General features: G+C 44.8%; 1 protein-coding gene across 1 annotated transcript in view; it reads right to left on the bottom strand.

Annotated features, from left to right (window-relative positions):
* Positions 1-514: 514 nt before the first annotated feature.
* emx3 (empty spiracles homeobox 3) overlaps positions 515-13,312 on the bottom strand; it is a 14,118-nt gene continuing 1,320 nt past the window's right edge. The window contains exons 2-3 of the mRNA XM_080008314.1: positions 4,524-4,708; positions 515-1,722 (exon numbers count right to left, since the gene is read on the bottom strand). Coding sequence (XP_079864440.1) covers positions 1,555-1,722; positions 4,524-4,708 — 353 coding nt within the window. The 3' untranslated portion in view covers positions 515-1,554. The remainder of the gene's footprint in view (positions 1,723-4,523; positions 4,709-13,312) is intronic.

Raw genomic sequence — 13,312 nt, 5'->3', positions numbered from 1 at the left:
GTGACAGTGTGGGGGGGTTTATTGGAAATCTGCATATTTCATCCACGAATCATCCTCCCCACAAATGTTCTCATGAAGAAAAAAACATTACTTCGTCAAAATGCATTTGTTAAGATCTTGTGATCGACCTTCCTCCAAGCCTGTGCACATTTATGTTGTGTAACATAATATTTAAAGTTTTTTTGTTTTTTTTTTTACAGGGAAACCCAAGCAATGAACCAAAGGATCTAATTGGGCAACTGAACCGAAAAGTCTCCGAACCCCTGATCCTGGACTCCAATGATGTCATCAGCTGTGCGATGACGTCATCGGTGTCCCGGGTCAGTGAATACACACAAGGCCAGTCAAAAGGGCCATCCAGGGAGAAAAATATAAAAGAAAAACCCTATCGAAACAGAAATAGTCTTTATTCCAAAAATCCTTTTTTGGCACAGCCGTCTTATAGTTTCGGGAGCTGAGCGCATAAATCATGATCTGTCCATCTGCCGCCAGAGCAGCTCGCTCATGAACAGATCTCACGTCCTGATGGGGAGCATAAGCACCCTTCGCTTTGACAGGTGAGAAGGTGGATGGGTGCGGGTGGAGGTTGTTTAGTCCTTAACGTTTCTTTTCCTGCGGGGGGGGGGGGGGGGATTACCCTTTTCCTCCCTCCCGCCATACGATCCTTATCACATCCGTCATGAGAGTCTCTCGCTCTCTCTGGGCTCGCTCGGTGGGACGGAACATCTTGTTGAGGTGACTCACGCCACCGTCATCGTCAGAGAGAAAAAGGATCTGGGCTCATTAAGTTATTGGCGTCTGCTCGTTGCCGGGGTCTTTAGTGCCATCAATCAGTCCGAAGCTGTCAGCCCGTTCTGTGAGCGTCTGTGTGTGTGAGTGTGAGTGTGTGTGAGTGTGAGTGTGTGTGTGTGTGCGTGTGTGTGTGTGTGTGTGTGTGTGTCTGAGTGTCTCTGCACCTAGAGACGACGCCTAAAATCCAAGGTTTGAGCAATAGAAAACTTTAAGGGCCAGTGTGTATGTGTTGGATGTGTGTGTGTATGTGTGTGTGTGTGTGTGTGTGTGTGTGTGTGTGTGTGCGTGTGTGCGTGTGTCGGCTTTACTATACTTGTGGGTATAGTGTCTCAAAATGGACTACTTTTTGGTTTAGAAGTGCACCAGAAACATGGGTCCTCACTTAGCAGGTGTATTTACTCTAGCCTCACTTTGATACCAGCACAAGAATACGTGTGTGTGTGTGTGTGTGTGTGTGTGTGTGTGTGCACGTGCGGGCGTGCATGTGTGTGTGTGCGTGTGTGTGTGATCATCAGTTTAACTGTGTCCTCCACATCAATATCTCCAGGTTCGGTGACGCTGCTGGGTCTTCATTGGACGGTTCCCATGGATGATCGCACCATCTGGCTGTCGTCTGGGGGTGTGCGGATGCAGGAGTATGTTGAATGTGTACCAGTCTCTCTCTCTCTCTCTCTCTCTCTGTCTCTCTCTCTCTCTCTCTGTCTCTCTCTCTCTCCCTCTCTCTTTCCCTCTGTCTCTCTCTCTCTCTCTCTCTCTGTCCTTCTAGTCGTCCGAGATGACGTCGATGTCGTCGGGGCTGCCCTGCTGCGTGGCCACCCTCCAGCGGTTGGCGTGCTGGCTGCCCTTCCTCTTCTGCTGCGCGTCGGGCGACTCCTCCTCCAGCTTCTGCCGCTTGTGCTTGGTCCGCCTGTTCTGGAACCAAACCTTCACCTGGACGGAGAGAGACACAGGCAGAGAGGAGGGAGAGAGGAGGGAGAGGAGGGAGAGAGGGAGAGAGGAGGGAGAGGAGGGAGAGAGGGAGAGAGGAGGGAGAGAGGAGGGAGAGGAGGGAGAGAGGTGAGAATCCTGCTTTTTGTGTTTTTTATGTTTTCTCTGGGATCTTTATGGACCAAATGGACCGGAACCATTTGAACGGGAGCAAGCGATTCAGACATAATTCCCCTTTTCTGCGTTAATAGAAGAGAATAGAAATGAAATTAAAATAAATAACAGCAAAACAGAAAAATCATCAAAACAAAATGAGAAATGAGGAAACAAAGTGAAACATAGAGGAACTCACCAGTAACCCTAACCCTATTGTCATTATTTTAAGTATTTTTTTTTCAAATCTCTTCCCTTGGCCTTGCACTATTCCGTCAACATGTTTAATCTTATCTTATTTTATTTAATCTTGTCTTATGTTTTTACTTCTCGTCGCATCCCTCTAAGCAGTGTGACGGTTACTGGAATGGACCCGCGGCACCGCGACTGCAGATATGAATATGAACAGTTACGTTTCCGGCTGAACATGCTTTCGTGGACTGACACGTGTGGACAATTTACTACGCAGCGCGGCGCTGACAGGTCCAAGCTGGTCCCGCCGTACGGGAATCATCGCTCTGATGTCACGCGCATTGTGCAATCTGTCAAAAGCCCTTGACATGATATATTTACGCTGCCTCACATCTACGGCGGAATCTTGACGAACACGACATGCAGCGCAAGGCGTGCATCGAGGCTTCGAGCTCGGAGCCGGGGCTTTTTTTTTTTTTTTAAACCGGGGCCAGGCTGGGTCTTGCCAAGAGCCCGGGGTTACGCATGGTGCGCGGAGGGTGGATGCACTTCCTTTCGGGGCCATTTTTAAATTACGATAGCGGTGTAATCATGACAGGACTGTGTCGGCTAAGCCTAGAGGCGTTTTAATCGATACACTGTAAAAAGTGGTTTGGGCTTTAAGTTCGTTCCATTCACGTCTTGGATTCAGTCCCTCTAAATGTATTAAAAACGTACAATTTTAACAACAACTTCAAATTGAATGTAACTTTGACAACTTAACCGATACGGTGCATGTGAATAAATCAAAATGTTTGTTTGACCAAATGCATCGAGTTGAAGGCTGTTTATCCCCTGCTAAACTCCCTGGTTCCACCCGTGCACAGCACGTGCTTCTCAATTTGTTTGTTAATGAGACAAAAAAAAACTTTGTTAGTTCAACAAAAAAATGTTGGTTTCAGTGGAATCAGTGGAAACAACTAAAAATACTTTACACAAACTGCTCAAAAGTTTAAGGCAACAAGTTTTTTTTGTTTTTTTTTGTCGATGGAGCTTGACGTTTTGAACAAGAAAAATCTGAATTTGATTTACAATTCAATCAATTCATTCAAATTAATTGAGTAGTTCTCTCGGGGCCGATTCCCAATAAAATTTGTCACGCTACTGAAGCCGAGCCAACAAAAAGTTAAATAGAGCACTGCGGTGATTTATAGACACACATACTGTCAGCTAGCATGATGTCACGGTTGCAAAAGGCCTCAATTAGCGCTGATTAATAAGTGTGGATTGTGTAAACGTGAAGCTTGAGCGCTCGCTTCTGCCCTGAATCACATCACCCCCCCCGGCCCGGTTCCCACATCGCCGTGGCGACGGCACGACAAACACTGTCAATCACGGCCGGGAGACGAGGCTCCGCTCCAGGTTCCGGCCGTGTCGGGTCGAGTCCCAGCGACTCCCTCCGCTCGTCTCTCGTCTGTGTCGGGCCTCTGGAATGCGGCCGTACCTCAGACGCCCGGTGACGCTCCCGTTCGCTCGACCCAATAAAACCGCTCGTCCTTGTATAGACTGGGAAGAGGGAACGCGCTCGGTCCACAGACCTCGGGCGGAATATGTTTGCGGTTGCCCAACGCACCTTCCAGACGTGATTCTCCGCAGGTAACCTGAAGGATACGAGCCGCTTGGTTTCAGGTCGCCTTTATTCACGGCATGACTGTGCAGTTTAATGACTCAACGTCCTTTCTGCAGCGATGTGCCTCAGTGCCTTGCTTGACCCGTTTAAAGAGCCCGATCGCCTCTGCCTTTAAGTTGTATAAGTATATGAGTGGTCGTCCCATTAACGAAACATCTGCGGGCTTCACAAATTATTTCCCGCGGCTTTGTCAAAATGACCTCAACCCGCTGTACACGAACAGCTCTCGCTCTTTTGGTTGCGTACGCTACACGACGTGGATTTCACCGACTCGAGACAAACAAAAACTCCAAAACCAAAAGACAAGACCCGCTGTCTTCGGTGATGAACAAAGAAAAGAATGTGGAAAACATAATGGTTCCTCATTCCAACCACCCTATTAAAAGAACCTTTTCTAAAACAACCTGCAGACACTGTCTCTCACTGGCAGGAGAGATAAAGGGATAAAAAAAACAAAGCTTTTTGAACCTAATGGCGAAATCTGTCAATGGGCAAAATCCGAAAGGTGAGGAGGTAAGTTGGCAAAAGTAAAAATTGCAAGGTAGAAAGGTCACTGAATTAAAAAAATAAATAAATCAAAATGCCTGATTACTGATATGTTATTATTGATATATTGTTTATTAGTGACGACACGTGACAAAAACAGCAAATAATAATGAACCCGCCCCTGAATGTAACCCCGGTATGACAACACCGCTTTCCTTCCACATCAACACGATGGCGCTGAAGGATGATACGGAACGTAATGTGGACTCAGGTGGCGGAGGACGATCCCGTTTCTGCGTCTCACCTGCGTCTCCGTGAGGCAGAGGCCGCTGGCGAGCTGCTTCCTCTCGGCGCCGACCACGTAGTGGTTCTTCTCGAAGGCTCGCTCCAGGCGCAGCAGCTGCGACGGGGAGAACGCCGTCCGGATCCTCTTGGGCTTCCGGGAGAACGGCCCGTGGAGCAGCAGGTTCTCCGGGCTGCTGTCCTCACCTGGAGGTTATAAAACAAGGTTTTCGTTTATACTCAGAAAGAAGGTGAAGCGAGGTCGACAGGGAGGGAGACAGGAAGACCGAATGAATGAAAACACAGATTATAAAAGGAAATGGAGAGGTACTCTGGTGAGAGGGTTAGAATTCAAGCTGGAAACCAAAAAGGAGAGCGAGTGGAAGGAACTCGGGGTCAAAGAGAGAGAGAGAGAAGACACTTGGTTCTTGGTTAGCCTGAGCAAACAACTAGGACTTCTATCTAACTTTTAAAACAAACAAAAAAAAGACTATAAAGGTTGTTTATTGACTGGTTTGTTGCATGGAGGTCTACTCTGCATACTCTCAGTGAGTCCAATACACAGCAACATCAACCCACGACCCACGCACGCACACACACACACACACACACACACACACACACACACACACACACACACACACACACACACCCAGCTCCAGCAGTGTTGCAGTGTAATGGTGTGTGCATTCAAGTGCAACAAGTGTCTATCAGTGTCAAGTGGAACCTTCACGGTACGGCGGGCAATTGAATGTACAAGTACGATCAGTTTTTGCTCCATTTCATACAGGCCCAGGAGCACAAATATTTGAAAAGCCGATTTTGCGTGCGTATCAAATTATTTCAAAGAGAATAATCACAGCATGTTGGAAAAATAACTAAATACCGATGTAAATACTGATCAGTGCGAAAAAGGACTTCCCCTTCCAGTGTTATTATTTTTTCTGTTTTATTTGCCACTATAATGATAACAAACAACAAATCACTTTTTTTTTACTTATTCTTTATGTTTGGGCCGTATATATTATTTCAACCGAAAAGCTTCACAGGCAAAAGCAGGGCACCAAATGTCAACATATTCCGGTAGAAATTGAACCGAGCCCAATGTTTTTTTTAACGCTGCCGCGCCCCATTCCAGTGACCCACGTCATCATTTTGGGATGCCGTCGTCATCACCGATGTGTGAGGCAACGACGGTTCCACCAGCGAGTCAGCGGCCGAAAACTCCAGGAAGTAACTAAGCACCCTTTACATGGTGCAGGTCCAACACCTTTACACACACACACACACACACACAGTATTATCTGCTTGTCCTATTGTGTTATGGAGCATTATTGTCTCATGTGTAATGTTTATACTGGGATCTGAGAGTAATCTGATCAAATACCCCTTTGTTCTACCAGTTTTAGTTACCGTGCCCTAACCATACCATGACGCAAGAGAGGAATTTGTATGACATTTACCGTTGTTGGTGCCAGCCATCAATTTACATTTACATTTAGTCATTGATCAGACGCTTTTATCCAAAGCGACTTACAATTATTCAAACACCGACGGATGCAGCCATCAGGAGCAATTAGGGGTTAAGTGTCTTGCTCAAGGACACTACAGCATGCTAGCAGGAGGAGCCTGGGATCCAACCAGCGACCTTTGGATTACTAGACTACCAGCTCTACCGCCTGAGCTACCGTCCCCATTCCATTATGACAATTTCATAATGGAATGGTGTTACAGCAATTAGCATTTTCAATTCTTTTAATGACATTTCCAAAATCAAACCGCAGCTTCAATGTGGACACACTGCTTTCTGCTGTGACTTTCTGTTTCCAGCTGCTATGAAGGAAACTTGAACTCATCCAACATGCTTTTCTATGCAAGTCGTAACATTTCAATTATTATCCAGCTTTCCATTCCTGACGAGCATGAAATGAATACAGCAAATAACTACCCACAATGTTTCGCATGAGGATCTATAATTGCACTAATCAATTAAAACAGGAATGAGGCACTGCACGCGGAGTGTGTCTTTTAAGCTTCAACCTGTGTGATGTTGACAGTGTGACAGGCTCCATCCTTTACATTTGGTACACTTTTTAAAGTGTTTATATGCTAATGAAAGAGGGAGCTCATTTTTAACGATACACTGGATGATAGTGAATGTTTATGATCTCCTCTGGGGAACAGGCAGCAACAGCAATGACAAAGAGGACATGGACCCAGACGGGACACCTCTGATATCATTCAAAACACGGCCGTAGTGAAACCAGCATCATCTTCCAGCTTGGTATTGAATACGTGCCTTTCCCCTCACTTCTTTTCAAACCGTTTATTGAAATCTCACATCAACTTCAAAATATTTTACATAAGCAAATAAATCTGGGATTTATTCTCAACCGCTGTATGAAAAGCTCTTCTTTGGCTTGAAAAGGGGTTGCCAGCACACATGCAACCGCACACACGCGTACGCAAAGTGGTTCCATCCCTGACTGTTGGACGGGCACAGACTGGGGGGTTAGAGAAAGCATCAAACAATGATCGCCTTCCAAAGCCAAACGAAAGCTCTGCCTTCATAAGGCATTAGTTAATAGCCACCGATATTCATATGCAAAATACCGACAATAGTCTGACGATGGCTGAGATGGAGTTCATGAGGGAGAAGGGGCTGAATTCAGAGGCGAGCGCTGACTGGGCCGCCCACATGGACTTGCAAACGCAACAGTAGAGTTGGATGTTATATCACCCGATGATGTGAGTCAATAGACTAGTAGCGTAGGGATGTACTGTGTACATAGAGATATATTATCATCCTTTCCTACTTAATAAACCATTGCTCAGGTCACGCCTAGGCCTGGGCTGAACTCTCCACCTCATAAGGATCTTCACCCCATAGCGCTTAATGTGCATCGTCAATGACCTTTATAGTCGTTCAAATTCAAGATATGCTACAAGCAGAGGTGAAGGCACAAGTGCCGTATCTCAACATTTCAACAAACTTTTAACAACATTAAGACTACTTTGCATTCTGGCTGCAGAAGCCTCCATTTAAAGCAACCATCGACTGAACGGTGACAGCGTTTACATCCCACGCTCTGTGACGAATTCAATGAAGAGCGGTGCACTGGTTTCATTCGATAAACAGGGACAAAACACAGACGCGCCGTGAAACTAAATGAAACATGTTTGTCCCCCAAACGCTTATCGATCAAAGGGGCTCATTAGTCTTAAAAAGCTGCTTACTCCTTCCACTTAAAAACCCAAATGATGTGTCTGGGGCGAAGAGGTCTGCAGCTTTCAATCATCTCCCGTCCCTGACGACTCGAGTTAGTTTGAACCGTGCTACTTAGGCCTCCGCCGCTGGAAGCAGATAATAGCAGAGCTGCGGCGTTTACGAGGCTGAGTGCAGTCTGCTGGAAGTACAGACGCTCAACACCACTTCTTTTTCTCTGTTGTCTGTGATAAATATCTGCCAAGAGCTGACGTACACGCATTTCCTCACATTTCGGAAAGAGTAATCAGCAAAGCCACTGGTTGTAAAAACACAGAACATTATATATTTTTGCAATTTTGTCTTGCAGATTTTGTTTACTTTTGCATGCAGCCCTGACTGACGTTCGGCGTTTGTTTCTAAGTTGGACTCTAACCACGGCGAGGCAAATGAGGCGCAAGCCAATCCTCGGTATACCAAAAAAAAAAAAAGAAGGTTAACCATAATTCTCACATTTTTTGCATGTCTGCAAATCAGCCTCGGTGGCAAAAATTCAAACACGGCGAGAGGGTGACGGAGAGAAGGAGTGAGTGAAGGAGAGAGGGAGTGAGAGAGGGAGAGAGGGAGGGAGGGAGGGAGGGAGAGAGAGGAGTGCATATTTTCTGTCACTGCTCTCGTCAATGACAAGCCTCCTCAGCTGCGTCGCTGAAAGGCGTTTGAACATCACAGAGCAGAGACAGTGGAGGAGCTGAGGAGCACAACACACTCACGATGAGAGGAGGGGGTGGGGGTGTGTGAGTATGCGCGCACATGTGTGCGCGTGCGTGTGTGTGTGTGTATGTGCGTGCGTGTGTGTGTGTGTATGTGTGTACGCACCTGTGTGGGTGTTTGTGTGTACGCATGCGTGTGTGTGTACCTGTGTGCGTGTGTGTGCACACCTGTGTTGGTGTGTGTGTGTTTGTGCGTGCATAAGTGTGCGTGTGTATGCATGTGTATGTGTGTGTGTGCGTGCGTGCGTGTGTGTGCATGTGTGTGTGCGCACCTGTGTGGGTGTTTGTGCGTGTGTGCGTGCGTAAGTGTGCGTGTGTATGCATGTGTGCGTGTGCGCGCCTGTGTGGGTTTATGTGTGTGCGTGCGTGTGCGCGTGTGTCTGTGTGCGTGTTTGCATGTGTGTGTGCGCACCTGTGTGCGTGTGTGTGTGTGTGTGTGTGTGTGTGTGTGTGTGTGTGTGTGTGTGTCTGCGCATGTGTGTGTGGTTGGGGGGGGCTGGGTGTGGGTGCTTCAAGGGCTGAAGAATGTAAATAGGATGCACCGCTAGTGGAGCCCAACAGGTGATGAAAGCTCAACTCCTGTTTTCCAGAGGAGCTTTGAGTGACCGTCAGTGAAGCAGCGTCAGGACAGAACCAGTGAGAGTCGAAAAGTTATAAAAAAAAATGCTGATTAAGAAAATATTTGAAATTTGTTTCATTTTCCCTAAATGGAAACACCCCATTTGGTGGGTTCAGGGTTTGATACGTGTGGTTTTTTTTTTATTCTTTATTTTAGAGGGAATAGAAATAGTTAGCAAATCAAAAAAATATATAAGTTTGAGTTCCTCTGCCTCACGCAGATGATTTCACTTCCTTAGTCGGACGCAACTTATTCACGGCTGAAAAAAACAACTCGAAACAACTGGAAAACGTTGGCGCGGTGTCCTATCTCACCCCATCTCGTCCTAAAAATCCAACCTTGAAGCCGCCTCACCAAACACAGACTGACCGGCAGCGCCAAACACAGAAGTGCCGCCAGACTGACGTGATGGACATTTTTCTTTTGGCAAGTTTCGAGATGTGTTTGACGACAAAGACGTTGGGGCTTTTTCGAGATGGTAGGGGAGGAGGGGAGGAGGGGAGGGAAGAAGAGGGGAGGTGAGGCCAGGTGGGAGGGGAGGAGGACAGGCGGAAAGGAGGAGGAGAATTGCAACAGGAGGGGAACAGAGGAGAGGAGAAAAAGCACATGCGATGGGAGGAAAGGAGATGAGTAGGGGGAGTTGGGGAAAGGGAGGAAGGGAAAGGATGAAGGAGAGAGTCGTGGGTTGAGGTGGGGACGAAGGAAAGGAGGAGAGAAGAAAGGAGCGCAGGGGAAATGAGGAGACAGAAGGGGAAAGCCGGGAAGGCTGAAAAGGAGGCCTTGGGGGGCGATACTCCTTGGGGGCCCGGCCCTCAGCTCCCCTCCGGGTCCCCTGCCCTCCTCTTGGCTTGGGCTGGATGGAGGGGGTGGGGGTGGAGAGGGTGAGGAAGGTGGGGGAGGGTGAGGGCACATGGCACTTCATGCTGCGTCTCTCCAACACTCCCCTGGCACCGGAAAACAAGCCCTGTCCTGTCAGCGCCCGGGGGTGTTTGGGGACGGGGGGTGGGGCGGGGCTTGAGTGAACGAGGCGAGAGTGATGTGTGTTTGCAGTTTGTATATTTCTGTGTGTGCGTGTGTGCGTGTGTCTGTGTGTGTGTGTGTGTGTGTGTGTGTGTGAATGTGTGTATGTGTGTGTGTGTGTGTGTCTGTGTGTGTGTGTGCATGGATTTGCATTCGTACATGGAAGATACGTGTTAATGTGAGTGTTTGAGCTCTAACGTGTGTGTGTGTGTGTGTGTGTGTGTGTGTGTGTGTGTGTGTGTGTGTGTGGGTGTGTGTTTACTGCATGATAGTATTTCTGTATGTATGACAGATTATCAGCAGGAAGTGCATAACATGGACATCATAAAAATGTTGGGATTTGCACAAAGGATGGGTGTATGTGTGTGTTTGGATGCATGTACTTGCAAGTCTGTTTATGTGTATGTGGCGTGCATGCATGCGTGTCTGTGTCTGTGTGTGTGTGTGTGTGTGTGTGCGTGACTAAATTTGCTTAATTCTATGATTGTGAGTGAATCTAAAATGTCCTCACAGCTTGCTCATCTGAAGTGTGTTTGAAGCCAGGTTCCAAACCTGAGCTGTCCAATAAACAATGTTGACTTGGGGAATTGTGTCCGGTGCTTTAAATGACTATTAGTGACTACTGAGATGCTATTGAGCAAGGCATTAGAAGAATGTGTTTGTACTCGACAGCTCCCAGGTGTTAGAGTTGGAGTGCACGGATATAAGTAGTAGTACTTTATAGATTAAGGCGCAAAATAAAAATTCGAAATAACTTTCTACATGCATAAAAGGGTTGATACGGGTGATTCTAAGTTCTGTCCATCCATCTGTTCCCTCCAGACGTTATGGACCGTCATGCTATCAGGTAGTATCAGGTGGTTGATAATACTGCTTCACCTGTTCCACCTTCCCAGACATCTAAACACAGAAACTGGAGAAGTCTGGGGAAACGAGAGTGTTTACGGTGACCCCCCTCCACCCCCCTTACACACACACACACGCACGCGCGCACACACACACACACACACACACGCACGCACGCACGCACGCATGCACACAAATACACGCTGTCAGGGCTCAGCTCCCCTCCATGGCTGCTGTCACCCACTTGCAACTAATGAATAAAAATGTTTCGTCTTGAAAACTGGGAGGCCTGGGAACCAAGGGCCAAACTGGACAGGACAGCAGCACACAGGCACAGGAAGTGGAAAATGTGTGTGTGTGCGTGCGTGCGTGCGTGCGTGCGTGCATGTGTGTGTGTTGTCATCCAGTTTTCCTAGAGCTCGGTATATACAGTACATCTTTAAACGTCTTGCACTGATAGCATCACGTATCAAAACACTGAGAATCACACTGAAGATTTTATGATAAAAATCAAGCCCTATCATTTTATTGTTTCCATTTAACATCAAGTGCACTGTGTTTTCCTGTGTATGATATGTATTATCCAGATAAATGTATTTGTGTTATGTTGTCGTGCAGTGTGTGTACGACGATGTTATGGTGTCGTTGATTTTCACTGCGTTGGGTTTTACTGACGTGTGATTTTTTTGGATTTGTCTGTTTTATTGCATAGAATTGCAGATTAGACTCAGACTGCCAACTAATGAGAATGCTCTTCAGATCAGTGGTTCTCCACTGGTCGGTCCCGATCCAAAACTAGGTTGCAGAGTGTATACATATACACGTCTTCAAAAGATCGACCACCTGACCCCAAAAAATACAAGCAGTCTTATCGGAAATCTGAAGAGCGCTAGATATAACAGAGAGCTTCACCTGAGACGGACATGGCTTCAGAGCTTCACCATGGTTTGGGAATTGAAGGAGAAGAATTGTTTCTAAGACAGTGGTTTGCTGACCTACAAGCCCCAAAATACCATAATAATACGTTATAATTTATTAAAATTACAGGAACTGCTTCCACAATGACTTCGGGATAAAGAGTATTTTGTGACATTTTAATAGATGAAGTAGAGAGAAAACTGAAAACAATTAAAATAGAATGTGTACTTTAAAAATATTTATGTACTGTACAGTGAATTAGCAGGGGTGGCAGCTGGTAATTAACTACACAGTATATATGTTATATTTAATATAATAATAATAATAATAATAATAACAATAACAATAACAACAACAACAACAACAACAACAACAATAATAAAAATAACAATAATAACAATATTAATAAAATAATAATAATAATAATAATATAGTTGTTGTTATTATTATTGCTGTTTTTAAAATTGGTCTTTTAATTAAGTCAATGACCAATTAAATGTTTTATCCTAAATAAAAAGTAAAAAAGTAAATTGGGTATAATTGAAAAAAAAACCAAATAACCTCTTTGAAGAGCAGTGCAGACAGATATGAATCCCTCAAGTGTATAGATCTACGTCATTAGAATGTAAATAATACATCTGTTTATATTTGTTCACTTCATTTCTTTATTACTTTTTGTAGTAACTCAAAGCAGCAGCTTGTCTCATCCACTTCAAATCCATTCGCACTCACACAAGCAACCTGCAGTTAAATGTCGGCTCCAGTGATAAAACAAAATAAAAATGATAAAAGAACTAAACATTTAACATTTAAACGTCCCTCTCCTCCCTAAATGTCATCAATAAAAAACATGATGTCATGGAGAGTTCATTTTAAAAATGAAAACATAATTGAATGTATTTTTTACAGTAAAAACAAACAAACAAAACAAATACTATGAATATTTGAGTTATTATTATTATTATTATTATCATCATTATTTTAGCTATGAATTTAAAAAAGCAATGGCTGAATAATAATTTAATTGAATCTCCATTTTAATAGCCTAATCCGACTTTAGTATTTTCGGAGTTAGATTATATTTTGGCAAACATTAGTTTAAATGCGATTCTTCAAACAATAAACATAATTATCATTATTATATGAAGAAATATATAATAAATAAATATGTGCGATTGCTTTTATTTCTATTGTTTTATGACACTATGTTGAATTTCCCAATTGGAATGGACCGTTGCACAATTGTCTAAAAATTGCATAATAGTATATTTCCCATTCATCCTTCTTATTGGGGACAGTAATCTAAAATGTAAAATGTAATAAGTTATCTATAGTTTTAATCATTATTGTTGTGATATCTTTATATAAAGTAAAAGGTGGCTGATCCTACAGCTGAATTTACACTTTGGAATCTAAATGCAAACGAGAACATT

Source organism: Zeus faber (assembly GCF_960531495.2).
Source record: "Zeus faber genome assembly, chromosome: 10".
In the NCBI taxonomy this organism is placed as follows: Eukaryota; Metazoa; Chordata; class Actinopteri; order Zeiformes; family Zeidae; genus Zeus; species Zeus faber.
The sequence above is the reverse complement of the archived record's forward strand: the minus strand, read 5'-3'. Positions and strand labels throughout refer to the sequence as shown.